Here is a 13,465-nt window from a genome sequence, read left to right as displayed (position 1 = left end):
ACAGGTGTCCCCTGCTTTTCGAATGTTCGCTTTACGAAACCTCACTGTTACGAAAGACCTACATTAGTACCGTTTTCACTTTCAGAAGGTATTTTCACTGTTACGAAAAAAAGCAGCACGCGGGGAAAATCAGCGCGCGAAAAAAGGATTAAACACGTGCCTGTGAGCAGCCGTTTGCAAGATGAGTTCTAAGGTACAGTATCGGAAAAGCCTGAAAGAGCTCGTAAGGGCGTTACACTTAGCGTAAAACTAGACATAAATAAGCACTTCAATCGTGGTGAATGAAGTAAGGACTAAGTGAGTTTGGCTTGTGGAAGCTGACGAACACGATGTTGAAGAGGTTTTGGCATCCCATGACCAAGAACTGATAGATGAAGAGCTGATGCAATTGGAAGAGGAAAGGATAACAATTGGAACCGAATACAGTAGCGAACGATCGAAAGTGAAGTCATCCCGGAACTGAACGTGAGGTAACTACGTGAGATTTTCGCTGCCATGATAAAGTATGACTTTAATTTTGAAAGGGTACGTAGGTTTAGGGGATATTTGCAGGATGGTTTGAGTCCTTACAAAGAACTGTATGATAGAACAATGTGCGAGGCTCAGCAGTCAAGCAAGCCCTTCCGCATCAGCCACAGCAGACAACGAACCTCGACATTCAACATCAAGGCGGGCAGTCATAGGAGAAGATGACCTGCCTGCTCTAATGGAAACAGACAACAAGATAACACCCCAGTGTCCCACCAACCCGCAATTCGCGGAGAATGCAGCAGTAGCCGGGAAGCACACAGCACAACTTTAAGAAAAAAGTCGAAATAAACATGCTAATTAATTAGGTGCCGCCCAACACGTAATTAATTAGCATGTTTATTTCGGCTTTTTTTATTAAAGATGCGCTGGATGTCTCCCGGCTACCGCTGGACCCCTGCATGCTTTGCGGTTCAGTATCTGTCCACTGCCTGGAGGTGGGGCCACTGCACCACCCAACCTGCAACGACTCAATCTAACACACCATCATCAGTGTGCTCAGCACTGAACCAATTCCGGTAAGTGATACTACACTGTACATACATTACTTCTACTTTATATCGGCTATGTATTTTTACATGTTATTTGGTATGATTTGGCAGCTTCATAACTTAAAGGTTACTGGAGAGAGTGTTTTTGCCAACAGCGTTTGCGTGAGATTTTCTGCCGACGGCACTTGCGCGAGATTTTCGCTACGGAGAACAGTTCAGTAACGATTGTGGAAAAGTATTTCTACTTTATATAGGCTTTATATCATTCCTGCTTTCACTATATGTTACTGTTATTTTAGGTTTTATGTGTTATTTGGCATGATTTGGTAGGTTATTTTTGGGTCTGCGAACGCTCACAAATTTTTCCCATATAAATAAATGGTAATTGCTTCTTCGCTTTATGATATTTCGGCTTACAAACTGTTTCATAGGAATGCAAACCTTCAGATGGCGGGGGAAACCTGTACTCTTAAATGCAACTATCTCCACAAGGTTACAGATTGCAAGAGATTTCATAAGTCTGGAGAGTCAAGATGTTGGAGTAATTTGGAATTTAAAAAAAGGATGACAGGTTTGAAGTTAATGCAATGCTCAACAGAAAACAAGTGCATACGGTTAAGCTAAGGACTAATAAGACTAATGAAAGGCAACAATTTTGTGCCAGTTCAGACAGAAGCACAAGAATTTTGGACAATCAGGTTTATAAAAGAGGAAGCTTAGCCCCACATCAAGTCTAGCAATAACAACACACTGAGGTTTCAGCAACAGTTCAAGGAGTTCAACGTAACACAGTATGGAGCTGGGTTACATTAAGATCACAATTTTATGTGCTTCGTTCATTTACAATACATAGTCAAAAGTTTATAAATTCAAGCGACAGATGCCAAGGTTCCTTTTTCAGACGCAGTTAAATTAATTTTGTGTTGATGGTTTCATTTTGTTGAGTAAATATATACTCAACACAACAACAGGAATAGTTTTCATCTCCAAAGGCAAACATCTAGCTACGATTTAAACCAGAGAACAGAATAACAAATTGAAACCTAATAACTAACCCTTCCTATTCAAATTTTATGCAAATAGTGAACTTTTCATAAGCCTTACCTGGAAATTTGATGCCCGGCATACAAAAGTAATGCAGTCAAAACATACAGATACAGCTGAACCAAGTGCTGCCGAGGCAAGGTTAGAAGAACGAGACTTATTATATATCCTGAAAGACAAAAAAAAAACCCATTCAATGGCAATAAAAACAGAAATGCTGAAGAGTGAGGACAAACATTTTGTTAAATTAAAACTATTACTTGAATGGAGAGAGACTGCAAAAGAAAGGATTAATGCCCAGGTGCTCTTGGTGTGTGAATCATCGCATGAGAAACAGGCAGCTGTAATAGTCAAGGTGGAAAACAGCACATTTTGCCTTTATTGCAAGAGAGATGAAGTTAAAAGCACAGGATGTCAGATTCTGGTCCCTTTATTTAAGGGGAGACTAGCAGTGGAAACAATTCACAGATTTATTTTGATCATTTCTGGGATAAGAACGTTGCCCTTTCACGAACAGCTAAATTAGATCTTAATCTTTGGAGTTTAATATAAGGGTGAGCTACACAAGGACATGGAATAATCAGGTCATCTATTGTGGACTCAGCACATAGATGCAACCATAAAGAAAGCGTGCCAGCATCTCTACTTAGCAGTTTAAGGAGATTCAGTATGTTATAAACAAACTTCGACAGATGTACTGTAAAAAGAATTCTGATTCCATCACAGACTGGTACGGGAACTCCAATCCACCAAAATGCTAGAGGGTTCAGAAACCACTGGACACGAGCAGTTCCACCACAGGCAAGGTGCTCCCCACCAACAAGAACATCTACAAGAAGCAATTTCCCAGGAAGCTGACGTCCATAATTGAGGACCTTCACCATCCAGGACACACCACCTTCTTTACTGCTGCTATCAGGCAGGAAGTACAGAGGCAGGAAAGCCTACATCTCAAGGTTCAATAACACCTTCTTCCCTGCTGTCATCGGGTTTAGGAAACAACCTTTACGACGCTAATTCTCTCATTTCTCTCAATTTGCACTAATGTCATGATGTTATTGTTGTTTATTATGTTGTTCAAGTTTTATTTCATGGATATGCATGACAATTATCTTGAACTTGAATTAGAGCTCTTAACACATCTGTTTTAATTTAACAAGATAAACTCATGTTGGATCTGCAAAGTGACTTTGAAAACTAATGATCCCTATGAATACCAAGAGTTCTAGCACCTGAAATTCAACTTTTTTTTTAATTTCTCGCCAAGATGAAAAGCTCATTTTCCAATTATATTCCAAATTGCACATTCTTGATCACTGAAACTGCACATGTCCTGTTGTTGATTTTCAGTATTTACCTGGCATCCGACAAAACCACTAAGTCTATGCAGATAGCATAGATACAGTTTCCTTGCCAACATCACCTTCTATGGACAGTTAATATGCAAGGTCCAGATTGGAATGGGCTATCAAATCAAAATTCCCTTTTTATTTCTTTACTGTTTTCTCATTTCACAAACCTTAATTTTATTTGTGAAATGAGACACCCTTTTCTTCAGAAAGTGTATTGAAAGTTGGTAACATAAGAATTCTTGTTTGATTTGGGAAATATCAGAAAGGAAACATTACCAATATAAGAATCCATGAAATAACCAACAGCATTCTATCACCTCAACATCATGCAGCATTTTTGTGATATATTAGGAAGACGATTCTGAACTGAATTTCTGCAGTTTCAAAGTTGCTCTTTTGATGGATTGTAATGAAACAATGGTGAATTATCACATTCACAACTCATGACTATTATAAACTCAATATGAACCTCCAGATACAATATTAATACCAACAAGGCGAATCGTGCAACAACTCCAATTTACTAACCTTGGGCCTTCTTCCACATTAAAGCAACTCAGAGTTAGGGGATTGGAAAAGAAAAAAATAGTTTTCTGAAGCATTTCCTATAGGAATATTTCCTGCAAGAAGATACAATTTCTAGTAAAACAGGGAATCCTCGTTCATTCCGGTTTCCCAAAACCACTTTCTTCACGTTTTAGTTTAAAGCTGTTTCACGCATACACAAAGAATGGCACATCATGCTTTCCAAAACAAATACAATATCGTTACCTTTAACTGTGAAAACACTTTCCTCCGGGGCTTAAAATAAGTGTTATCATCGTCACACATGCAAATATGTGATATACAAAAGTAATGTAGAAACACAGACATCTGAAATTTTATAATTGGTAAATATACCTCAAATCCAGAGGCTCAGACTTTCACAGAAATGTTTGCCAAGCAGTTTGTAAGAACACAGTCTGCACTTGTCACAATATAATCATTTTACACAGCAGTCCTAAACCTTGAGAGATCCTTATTGATTCAATTATTCAATGCCAGGCAGCATCTAGGGAAAAGTGCACAGTTGATGTCAGAGTAAGAAGATGGGGGGAGAGGGTGAAGTAAAGAGCTGGGAAGTTGATTGGTGAAAGAGATACCAGGCTGGAGAAGGGGGAACCTGATAGGAGAGGACAGAAGGCCATGGAAGAAAAGAGGGAGGAGCACCAGAGGGAGGTAATGGGCATGCAAGGAGGTAAGGTGAGAGAGGGAAACGGGAATGGGGAATAGTAAAGGGGGGGCATTACCGTAAGTTTGAGAAATTAGTGTTCACACCATCAGGCTGGAGGCTACCCAGGCAGAATTAAGGTGTTGTTCCTCCAACCTGAGCGTGGCCTCATCATGACAGCAAAGGCAGCCATAGACTGACATGTTGGAATGGGAATGGGAAGTGGAATTAAAGTGAGTGGCCACTGGGAGATCCTGCTTTTTCTAGCGGATGGAGCATAGGTGCCCAGCAAAAGTTGTCTCCCGATCTACGTTGGGTCTCACCGATATACAGGAGGCCACACCAAAAGCACCAGATACAGTAGATGACCCCCAAAAGACTCACAGGTGAAATATCACCTCACCTGGAAGGACTATTTAGGGCCCTGAATGGTAGTGAGGGTGGAGCTGTAGGGCCAGGTGTAGCCCTTGTTCCACTTGCAAGGATAACTGCCAAGAGGGAGATCAGTGGGGAAATATGAATGGACAAGGGAGTCATGTAGGGAACAATCCCTGCAGAAAGCAGAAAGTGGGATGGGGCCATCTCTAATGGGATCCCACCACCAAGCACATCTTCTCCTCCCTCCCACTTATCTTTCTGCCATGGTTCTCTCCCCTCTATCAGATTCCCCCTTCTCCAGCCCTATATCTCTTTCACCAAACTTCCAAGCCCTTCACTTCACCCCTTCCAGATCCACCTATCACCTACTACCTTGTATATCTTCCTCCCCTCCCCTACCTTATTACTCTGACCCATCCTTTTTTCTCCAGTCTTGATGAAGGTTCTCAGCCCAAAACTTTGACTGTACTCTTTTCCATAGATGCTACCTGACCTGCTGAGTTCCTGCAGCATTTTGAGTGTGTTTAACAGAAATTTATAATGTTTGTCTTTTGAGTTTTTGAAATTAATGAAAAGGAAAGAAAGATTACTTTCAAGAAATCCAATCAAGAGAAAAATAGAGCTTACGAAAGGTTCAAAAAACTAGGCAATGATAGAGATCTAGAAGATTATAAGGCTAGCAGGAAGAAGCTTAAGAAAGAAATTAGGAGAGACTGAAGGGGCCATGAGAAGGCCTTGGTGGACAGGATTAAGGAAAACTCCAAGGCATTCTACAAGTATGTGAAGAGCAAGAGGATAAGACGTGAGAGAATAGGACCAATCAAGTGTGACAGTAGAAAATCATGTATAGAACCGGAGGAGATAGCAGAGGTTCTTAATTAATACTTTGCTTTAGTATTCACTACGGAAAAGGATCTTGGTGATTGTAGGGATGACTTACAGTGGACTGAAAAGCTTGAGAATGTAAATATTAAGAAAGAGGATGTACTGGAGCTTTTGGAAAGCATCAAGTTGGATAAGTCACCGGGACCTGATGAGTTGTACCCCAGGCTACTGTGGGAGGCGAGGGAGGAGATTGGGACACAAAATACTCTGCAGATGTTGGGGTCAAAGCAACATTCACAACACGCTGGAGGAACTCAGCAAGTCGGGCAGCATCCATAGAAACGATCAATGTTTCGAGCCGGAACCCTTCGTCAGGACTGAAGAAGGAAGGGGCAGAGGCCCGATAAAGAAGGTGGGGGAAGGGTAGGAAGGAGAAGGCTGGTAGGTTCCAGGTGAAAAACCAGTAAGGGGAAAGATAAAGGGGTGGGGGAGGGGAAGCAGGGAGGTGATAGGCAGGAAAGGTGAAGAAGGAATAGGGGATAACACAATGCGTAGTAGAAGGAGGCAAAACCATGAGGGAGGTCATAGGCAGCTGGGGGAGGGGACAGAGTGAAATAGGGATGGGGAAGGGAGGGGAGGGAATTACCGGAAGTTGGAAAATTCTATGTTCATACCAAAGGGCTGAAGACTACCTAGACGGTATATGAGGTATTGCTCCTCCAACCTGAGTTTAGCCTCATCATGGCAGTACAAGCGGCCATGTATGGACATATCCAAATGGGAATGGGAAGCAGAGTTGAAGTGGGTGGCAACCGGGAGATCCTATTTGTTGTGGCGGACGGAGCGGAGGTACTCGACTAAGCGGTCCCCCAATCTACGTCGGGTTTCACCAATGTAGAGGAGGCCGCACTGGGAGCACCGGATGCAATAGATGACCCCAACAGACTCAGAAGTGAAGTGTTGCCTCACCTGGAAGGACTGTTTTGGGCCCTGAAAGGTGGCAAGAGAGGAGGTGTAGGGACAGGTGTAGCACTTATGTTTACAGGGATAAGTGCCAGGTGGGAGATCCGTGTGGAGGGACGTGTGGATCAGGGAGTCGCGGAGGGACCGATCCCTGCGGAAAGTGGAGAGGGAAAGATGTGCTTAGTGGTGGGGTCCTGTTAAAGGTGACGGAAGTTGAGGAGGATAATGTGCTGGATCCAGAGGCTAGTGGGGTGGCAGGTGAGGACAAGGGGAACTCTGTCCCTGTTGTGGTGGCGGGAGGATAGGGTGAGGGCCGAAGTGAGGGAAATGGGGGGAGGAGATTGCTGAGCCTCTGGCAATGATTTTTCCATCATCAATGGAAATATAATGCAAGAGGTTCCAGAGGGTTGAAGGGTTGCAGATGTTGTTCCATTATTCAGGAAAGGAAGTAGAGATAGCTCAGGAAATTATAGACCAGTGAGTCTTACTTCAGTGATTGGTAAGTTGATGGAGGAGATCCTGAGAGGCAGAATTTATGAACATTTGGAGAGGCATAATATGATTAGGAATAGTCAGCATGGCTTTGTCAAGGGCAGGTCGTGCCTTACAAGCCTGATTGAATTTTTGTAGATGTGACTAAACACATTGTTGGGCACAGGAGTACATTCAGCTAGAGACTCATTCTACTGAGATGCAACACAGAGCGTCATAGGAAGTCATTCTTGCCTGTGGCCATCAAACAACTCCTCCCTTGGAGGGTCAGACACCCTGAGCCAATAGGCTGGTCCTGGACTTATTTCCTGGCATGATTTACATATTACTATTTAATTATTTATGGTTTTATTACTATTTAATTATTTATGGTGCAACTGTAACGATAACCAATTTCCCCCAGGATAAAGTATGACTACGACTATGACTAGAGCAGATGTAGTGTACATGAATTTCAGCAAGGCATTTGACAAGGTACCCGACGGAAGGCTTATTGAGAAAGTAAGGAAGCATGGGATACAAAGGGACATTGCTTTGTGCATCCAGAACTGGCTTGCCCACAGATAGCAAGGAGTAGTTGTAGATGGGTCAAATTCGGCATGGAAGTTGGTCACCAGTGGCATGCCTCAGGGATCTGTTCTGGGACCCCTGCTCTTGGTGATTTTTATAAATGACCTGGATGAAGAAGTGGAGGGATGGGTGAGTAAATTTGCTGATGACACAAAGGTTGGGGGTGGTGTGGATTGTGTGGAGGGTTGTCGGAGATTACAGCGAGACATTGATAGGACGCAAAACTGGGCTGCGAAGTGGCAGATGGAGTTCAACCCAGATAAGTGTGAGGTGGTTCATTTTGGTAGGTCAAATATGATGGCAGAATATAGCATTAATGGTAAGACACTTGGCAGTATGGAGGATCAGAGGAAACTTGGGGTCCGAGTCTATAAGGCATTCAAAGCTGCTGCGCGGGTTGACTCTGTGGTTAAGAAAGCATATGGTGTATTGGCCTTCATCAATTGTGGGACTGAATTTAGGAGCCGAGAGGTAATGTTGCAGCTATATAGGGCCCTGGTCAGACCGCACTTGGAGTACTGTGCTCAGTTCTGATCACCTCACTATAGGAAGGATGTGGAAACCATAGAAAGGGTGCAGAGGAGATTTACAAGGATGTTGCCTGGATTGGGGAACATGCCTTATGAGAATAGGTTGAGTGAACTCGACCTTTTTTCCTTGGAGCGACGGAGGATGAGAGGTGACCTGATAGAGGTGTATCAGATGATGAGAGGCATTGATAGTGTGGATAGTCAGAGACTTTTTCCCGGGGCTGGAATGGCTAGCACGAGAGGGCAGAGTTTTAAGGTGTTTGGAAGTAGGTACAAAGGAAATGTCGGGGTAAGCTTTTCTACGCAGAGAGTGGTGAGTCCGTGAAAAATAGAGGGCTATGGGTAAACCTAGGTAATTTCTAAGGTAAGGACATGCTCGGCACAGCTTTGTGGGCCAAAGGGCCTGCATTGTGCTGTAGGTTTTATATATTTCTACGAAAGATAAGCTGAGCTTAACTACCTGTTTTTTTCAAGAAGGGTTGGCTACAAATTCACTCTCTACTCAAAAGATCACTGACAATTATTTTTGGATTATTATATCTACAACTTACTGATCACGCGAACGTACAATGAGCTGTCTATGTAATTACGCAGGAACTCCTCGAGACCTGAAAATTATTTCAAGGGATCCTCCTCCAAGGTAAAAGGTTGAGAAAGGCTGGTTCAAGTCCTTCACTATAATGACCTTTACAGTGTGATGTGAACACAAAGAGAATTTAAACCATGTCAGAAATTATAAAGAATTGATTTTCTATTGATACATATTCAAAAATACTGACATTCAAAGATACCATTAAAATTACAAATTGCTAATTTTTAAATTGTTTGACAGACATGTTTTTCACTTTTACTACAGCAATCAAACATCCCGAATTAAGCACACGTCTCTATGTGGAACACTAATATCATCCACTTTCAAACATATGCCCTCTGTTGGGAACTCCACAGCCAGCTCAGCTTCTAATATACATGTTGGACCAACATTTAGTCATCTTTCAAATGACAAATGATCACTTAATGGAGGAACCAAAGAGCTGCTGTCACTTAATGTTTACAGTTTTGGTGGTTAAAAAATGCAATCAGCGGTTTGGGAAGTAGCTTGAAGTATAACTGGAAGGTATGACGAAGTATGACTAAGAGATCTAATAGGAACAAGGTTACTTAAAAGAGGCTTGGTTTCAGTTACAGAATACTAAATCCCAATGCACACAATGGATATGCATTCAAGAGTGTTAATTTCTGCTTTACTTATTTGTCCCCTTATTTGCGTATAATGGAAGTAGAAAAAAGAAACATCTTCCCAGGTGGATTTTTTTAAACCAGAAAACTATGCTTCCAAAGAATACACATTAAAAAATGATACAAGTTCTGTTGTCACATTAAGAAATAAGTGGATAGAAGATCATTCATACCAGATTCAAGTATGCAAGTATATAAAAATCACCAGAGATGTATGAAATTACAGGTGTCCCCCGCTTTTCAAATGTTCGCTTTACAAAGCCTCACTGCTACGAAAGACCTACATTAGTTCCCTGTTTTTGCTAACAGAACGTGTTTTCACTGTTACAAGAAAAGGCAGCGCATGAAAAAAAAAATCAGTGCGTGCCCCGAGCAGCCGCTCTCCCCCGGATTCGGAACTGCATTCTCGCCAGCATTGCTTAAACGTTGCATTGCGTGCCTGTGAGCAGCCTTTAGCAAGATGAGTTCTAAAGTATTGGAAAAGCCTAAAAGAGCTCGTAAGGGTGTTACACAGCATAAAACTAGACATAATTAAGCGTTTCAATCGTGGTGAACGAAGTAAGGACAAAGTGAGTTTGGCTTGTGGAAGTTGATGAAGATGATGTTGAAGAGGTTTGGCATCCCATGACCAAGAACTGATAGATGAAGAGCTGATGCAACTGGAAGAGGAAAGAATAACAATCAAAACCGAATGAGTAATGATAAAGTACGACTTTAATTTTGAAAGGGTACGTCGGTTTACGGCATATTTGCAAGATAGTTTGAGTCCTTACAAAGAACTGTATGATAGAAAAATGTGTGAGGCTCAGCAGTCAAGCATACTGTACTGTCGTTTTTCAAGCCTTCCACATCAGATGACGAACCTCAACCTTCGACATCGAGGCAGGCGGAGATAGGAGATGAGCTGCCTGACCTAATGGAAACAGACAACGATGAGATGACACCCCAGTATCCCACCAACCCAACCCCCAGGCCGCGGACGGATACCGATTCCTGGAGAATGCAGCAGTAGCCGGGAGGCACACAGTACATCTTTAAGAAAAAAGCCGAAATAAACATGCTAATTAATTAGGTGCCGCCCGGCACGTAATTGTCGGCCCAGATCAGAGGCAATGCAATCGGCAATTGCAATTGATGTGGCCTTCTATATATTGGTGAGATCCGACGCAGACTGGGAGATCGTTTTGCTGAACACCTACGCTCTGTCCACCAGAGAAAGCAGGATCTCCCAGTGGCCACACATTTTAATTCCACATCCCATTCCAATATGTCTATCCACCGCCTCCTCTACTGTAAAGATGAAGCCAGACTCAAGTTGGAGGAACAACACCTTAAATTCCGTCTGGATAGTCTCCAACCTGATGGCACGAACATTGACTTCTCTAACTTCCACTAATGCCCCACCTCCCCCTCGTACCCCATCCATAATTTATATACACACATTCTTTCTCTCACTCTCCTTTTTCTCCCTCTGTCCCTCTGACTATACCCCTTGCCCTTCCTCTGGGTTCCCCCCCTCCCCCTTTTCCTTCTCCCTGGGCCTCCTGTCCCATGATCCTCTCATATCCCTTTTGCCAATCACCTGTCCAGCTCTTGGCTCCATCCTTCCCCCTCCTGTCTTCTCCTATTACTTTGGATCTCCCCTCCCCCCTCTCAAATCTCTTACTAGCTCCTCTTTCAGTTGGTCCTGATGAAGGGTCTCGGCCTGAAACGTCGACTGTACCTCTTCCTAGAGATGCTGCCTGGCCTGCTGCGTTCACCAGCAACTTTGATGTGTGTTGCTTGAATTTCCAGCATCTGCAGAATTCCTCGTGTTTGCTTAATTACTTTCAGCTGACTCTGTCTTTCACATACCCAACCCCAAATTCCCAGAGGAACTCTGCACTGAAGCAAGAGGTTGTGAGGGAAGAATTCCAAGATATTCTCAAATTCTGTTTGAAAAGGTATAGCATCCACACAAGCCTGGGAAATGACTGGCTCTTCAATACTAACTATGGAAGAATGGTGTTCAGGATGGTAGTGGAAAAAAAATCAATCCTCTTTTGGCATTAAGGTAAAAGGAAACAGGGTAATTTACCCATTCAACTCCCCTACTAAAAACCTCAGGTCCTATGAGAACACTCACATGTTCTCATCTAGCAGTCAGCAGTGGAGAAGGTGAAGGTTCAAATTCTGGGACATTGGGCCCAAAACATTGGTGCATTCACAAAGGCAGCAACCAGTAGCTATACTTCATTAGGAGCTTAAGGTGATTTGGTATGTCAAAGACTCATACAAATTTCTATACGTATACTGTGGACAGCATTCTGACTGATTGTATCAAACCCTGGTAGACTTGCAATGCACGGGATTGTAACACTCAGCCAGACCCATTATTGAGTAGGATAAGAAATAATCTGGATAAGTGAGGGGCACTGAGACTGTCACTCTGGGGTAAAGTCAATGTAGTTAAAATGGTCACAGCACCTCAGTTTAACTATCTTTCTATGATGCTTCCTTTAAATATATCAGCTTTGATCTACAAGCAATACAACAAAATTATCAGGGATTTTCTGTGGGATAAGAAGAAGCCCAGAATTAAAATGAGTAAAATGTGTATGTCCAGGGACATGGGCATATACCAGGGCATATAAATTATGCTTTGAAATGACCAAGTTAGCTAAACATTGGGACAGGGCTGATATTGATTTAGATTAAGTAATTACAGAACGGAGCCTGGCTGCACCACACCCTTCCCTTAACATAGAAACATAGAAAATAAGTTCAGGAGTAGGCCATTCGGCCCTTCGAGCCTGCACCGCAGGTTCAACTGTTGAATTGGTTGATCGTCCAACTCAAAACCCTGTACCAGCCTTCCCTCCATACCCCCTGATCCTTTTAGCCACAAGGGCCATATATAACTCCCTCTTAAGTATAGCCAATGAACTGGCCTCAACTGTTTCCTGTGGCAGAGAATTCCACAGATTCACCACTCTCTGTGTGAAGAAGCTTTTCCTCATCTCGGTCCTAAAAGGCTTCCTCTTTATCCTCAAACTGTGACCCCTCGTTCTGGACTTCCCCAATATCGGGAACAATCTTCCTGCAACTAGCCTGTCCAATCCCTTTAGGATTTTATACGTTTCAATAAGATCCCATCTCAATCTTCTAAATTCCAGTGAGTATATGCCTAGTCGATCCAGTCTTTCATCATATGAAAGTCCTGCCATCCCAGGAATCAATCTGGTGAACCTTCTCTGTACTCCCTCTATGGCAAGGATGTCTTTCCTCAGATTAGGGGACCAAAACTACACACAATACTCCAGGTGTGGTCTCACCAAGGCCTTGTACAACTGCAGTAGTACCTCCCTGCTCCTGTACTCGAATCCTCTTGCTATGAATGCCAGCATACCATTTGCCTTTTTCACGGCCTGCTGTACCTGCATGCCCACTTTCAATGACTGGTGTATAATGACACCCAGGTCTCGTTGCACCTCCCCTTTTCCTAATCGGCCACCATTCAGATAATAATCTGTTTTCCTGTTTTTGCCACCAAAATGGATAACCTCACATTTATCCACATTAAATTGCATCTGCCATGAATTTGCCCACTCACCTAACCTATCCAAGTCACCCTGCATCCTCTTAGCATCCTCCTCGCAGTTAACACTGCCGCCCAGTTTCGTGTCATCTGCAAACTTGGAGATGCTGCATTTAATTCCCTCATCTAAGTCATTAATATATATTGTAAACAACTGGGGTCCTAGCACTGAGCCTTGCGGTACCCACTAGTCACTGTCTGCCATTCTGGAAAGGTCCCTTTTATTCCCACTCTTTGCTTCCTGTCTGCCAACCAATTCTCTATCC

The 13,465-nt window shown here is 42.9% G+C and overlaps 1 protein-coding gene across 2 annotated transcripts in view; it reads right to left on the bottom strand.

Annotated features, from left to right (window-relative positions):
- The window catches only part of rnf145a (ring finger protein 145a), a 140,333-nt gene that overhangs the window by 101,154 nt on the left and 25,714 nt on the right, over nucleotides 1-13,465 (bottom strand). The window contains exon 2 of one of the 2 annotated variants that reach the window (XM_072263541.1): nucleotides 2,124-2,232. The exons of the other annotated variant lie outside the window; for it this stretch is intronic. Coding sequence (XP_072119642.1) covers nucleotides 2,124-2,232 — 109 coding nt within the window. The remainder of the gene's footprint in view (nucleotides 1-2,123; nucleotides 2,233-13,465) is intronic. 2 annotated transcript variants of the gene reach the window in all.

This window comes from Mobula birostris, chromosome 7 (assembly GCF_030028105.1).
Source record: "Mobula birostris isolate sMobBir1 chromosome 7, sMobBir1.hap1, whole genome shotgun sequence".
Taxonomy (NCBI): Eukaryota; Metazoa; Chordata; class Chondrichthyes; order Myliobatiformes; family Myliobatidae; genus Mobula; species Mobula birostris.
This window is presented reverse-complemented; position numbering and strand designations above follow the sequence as displayed.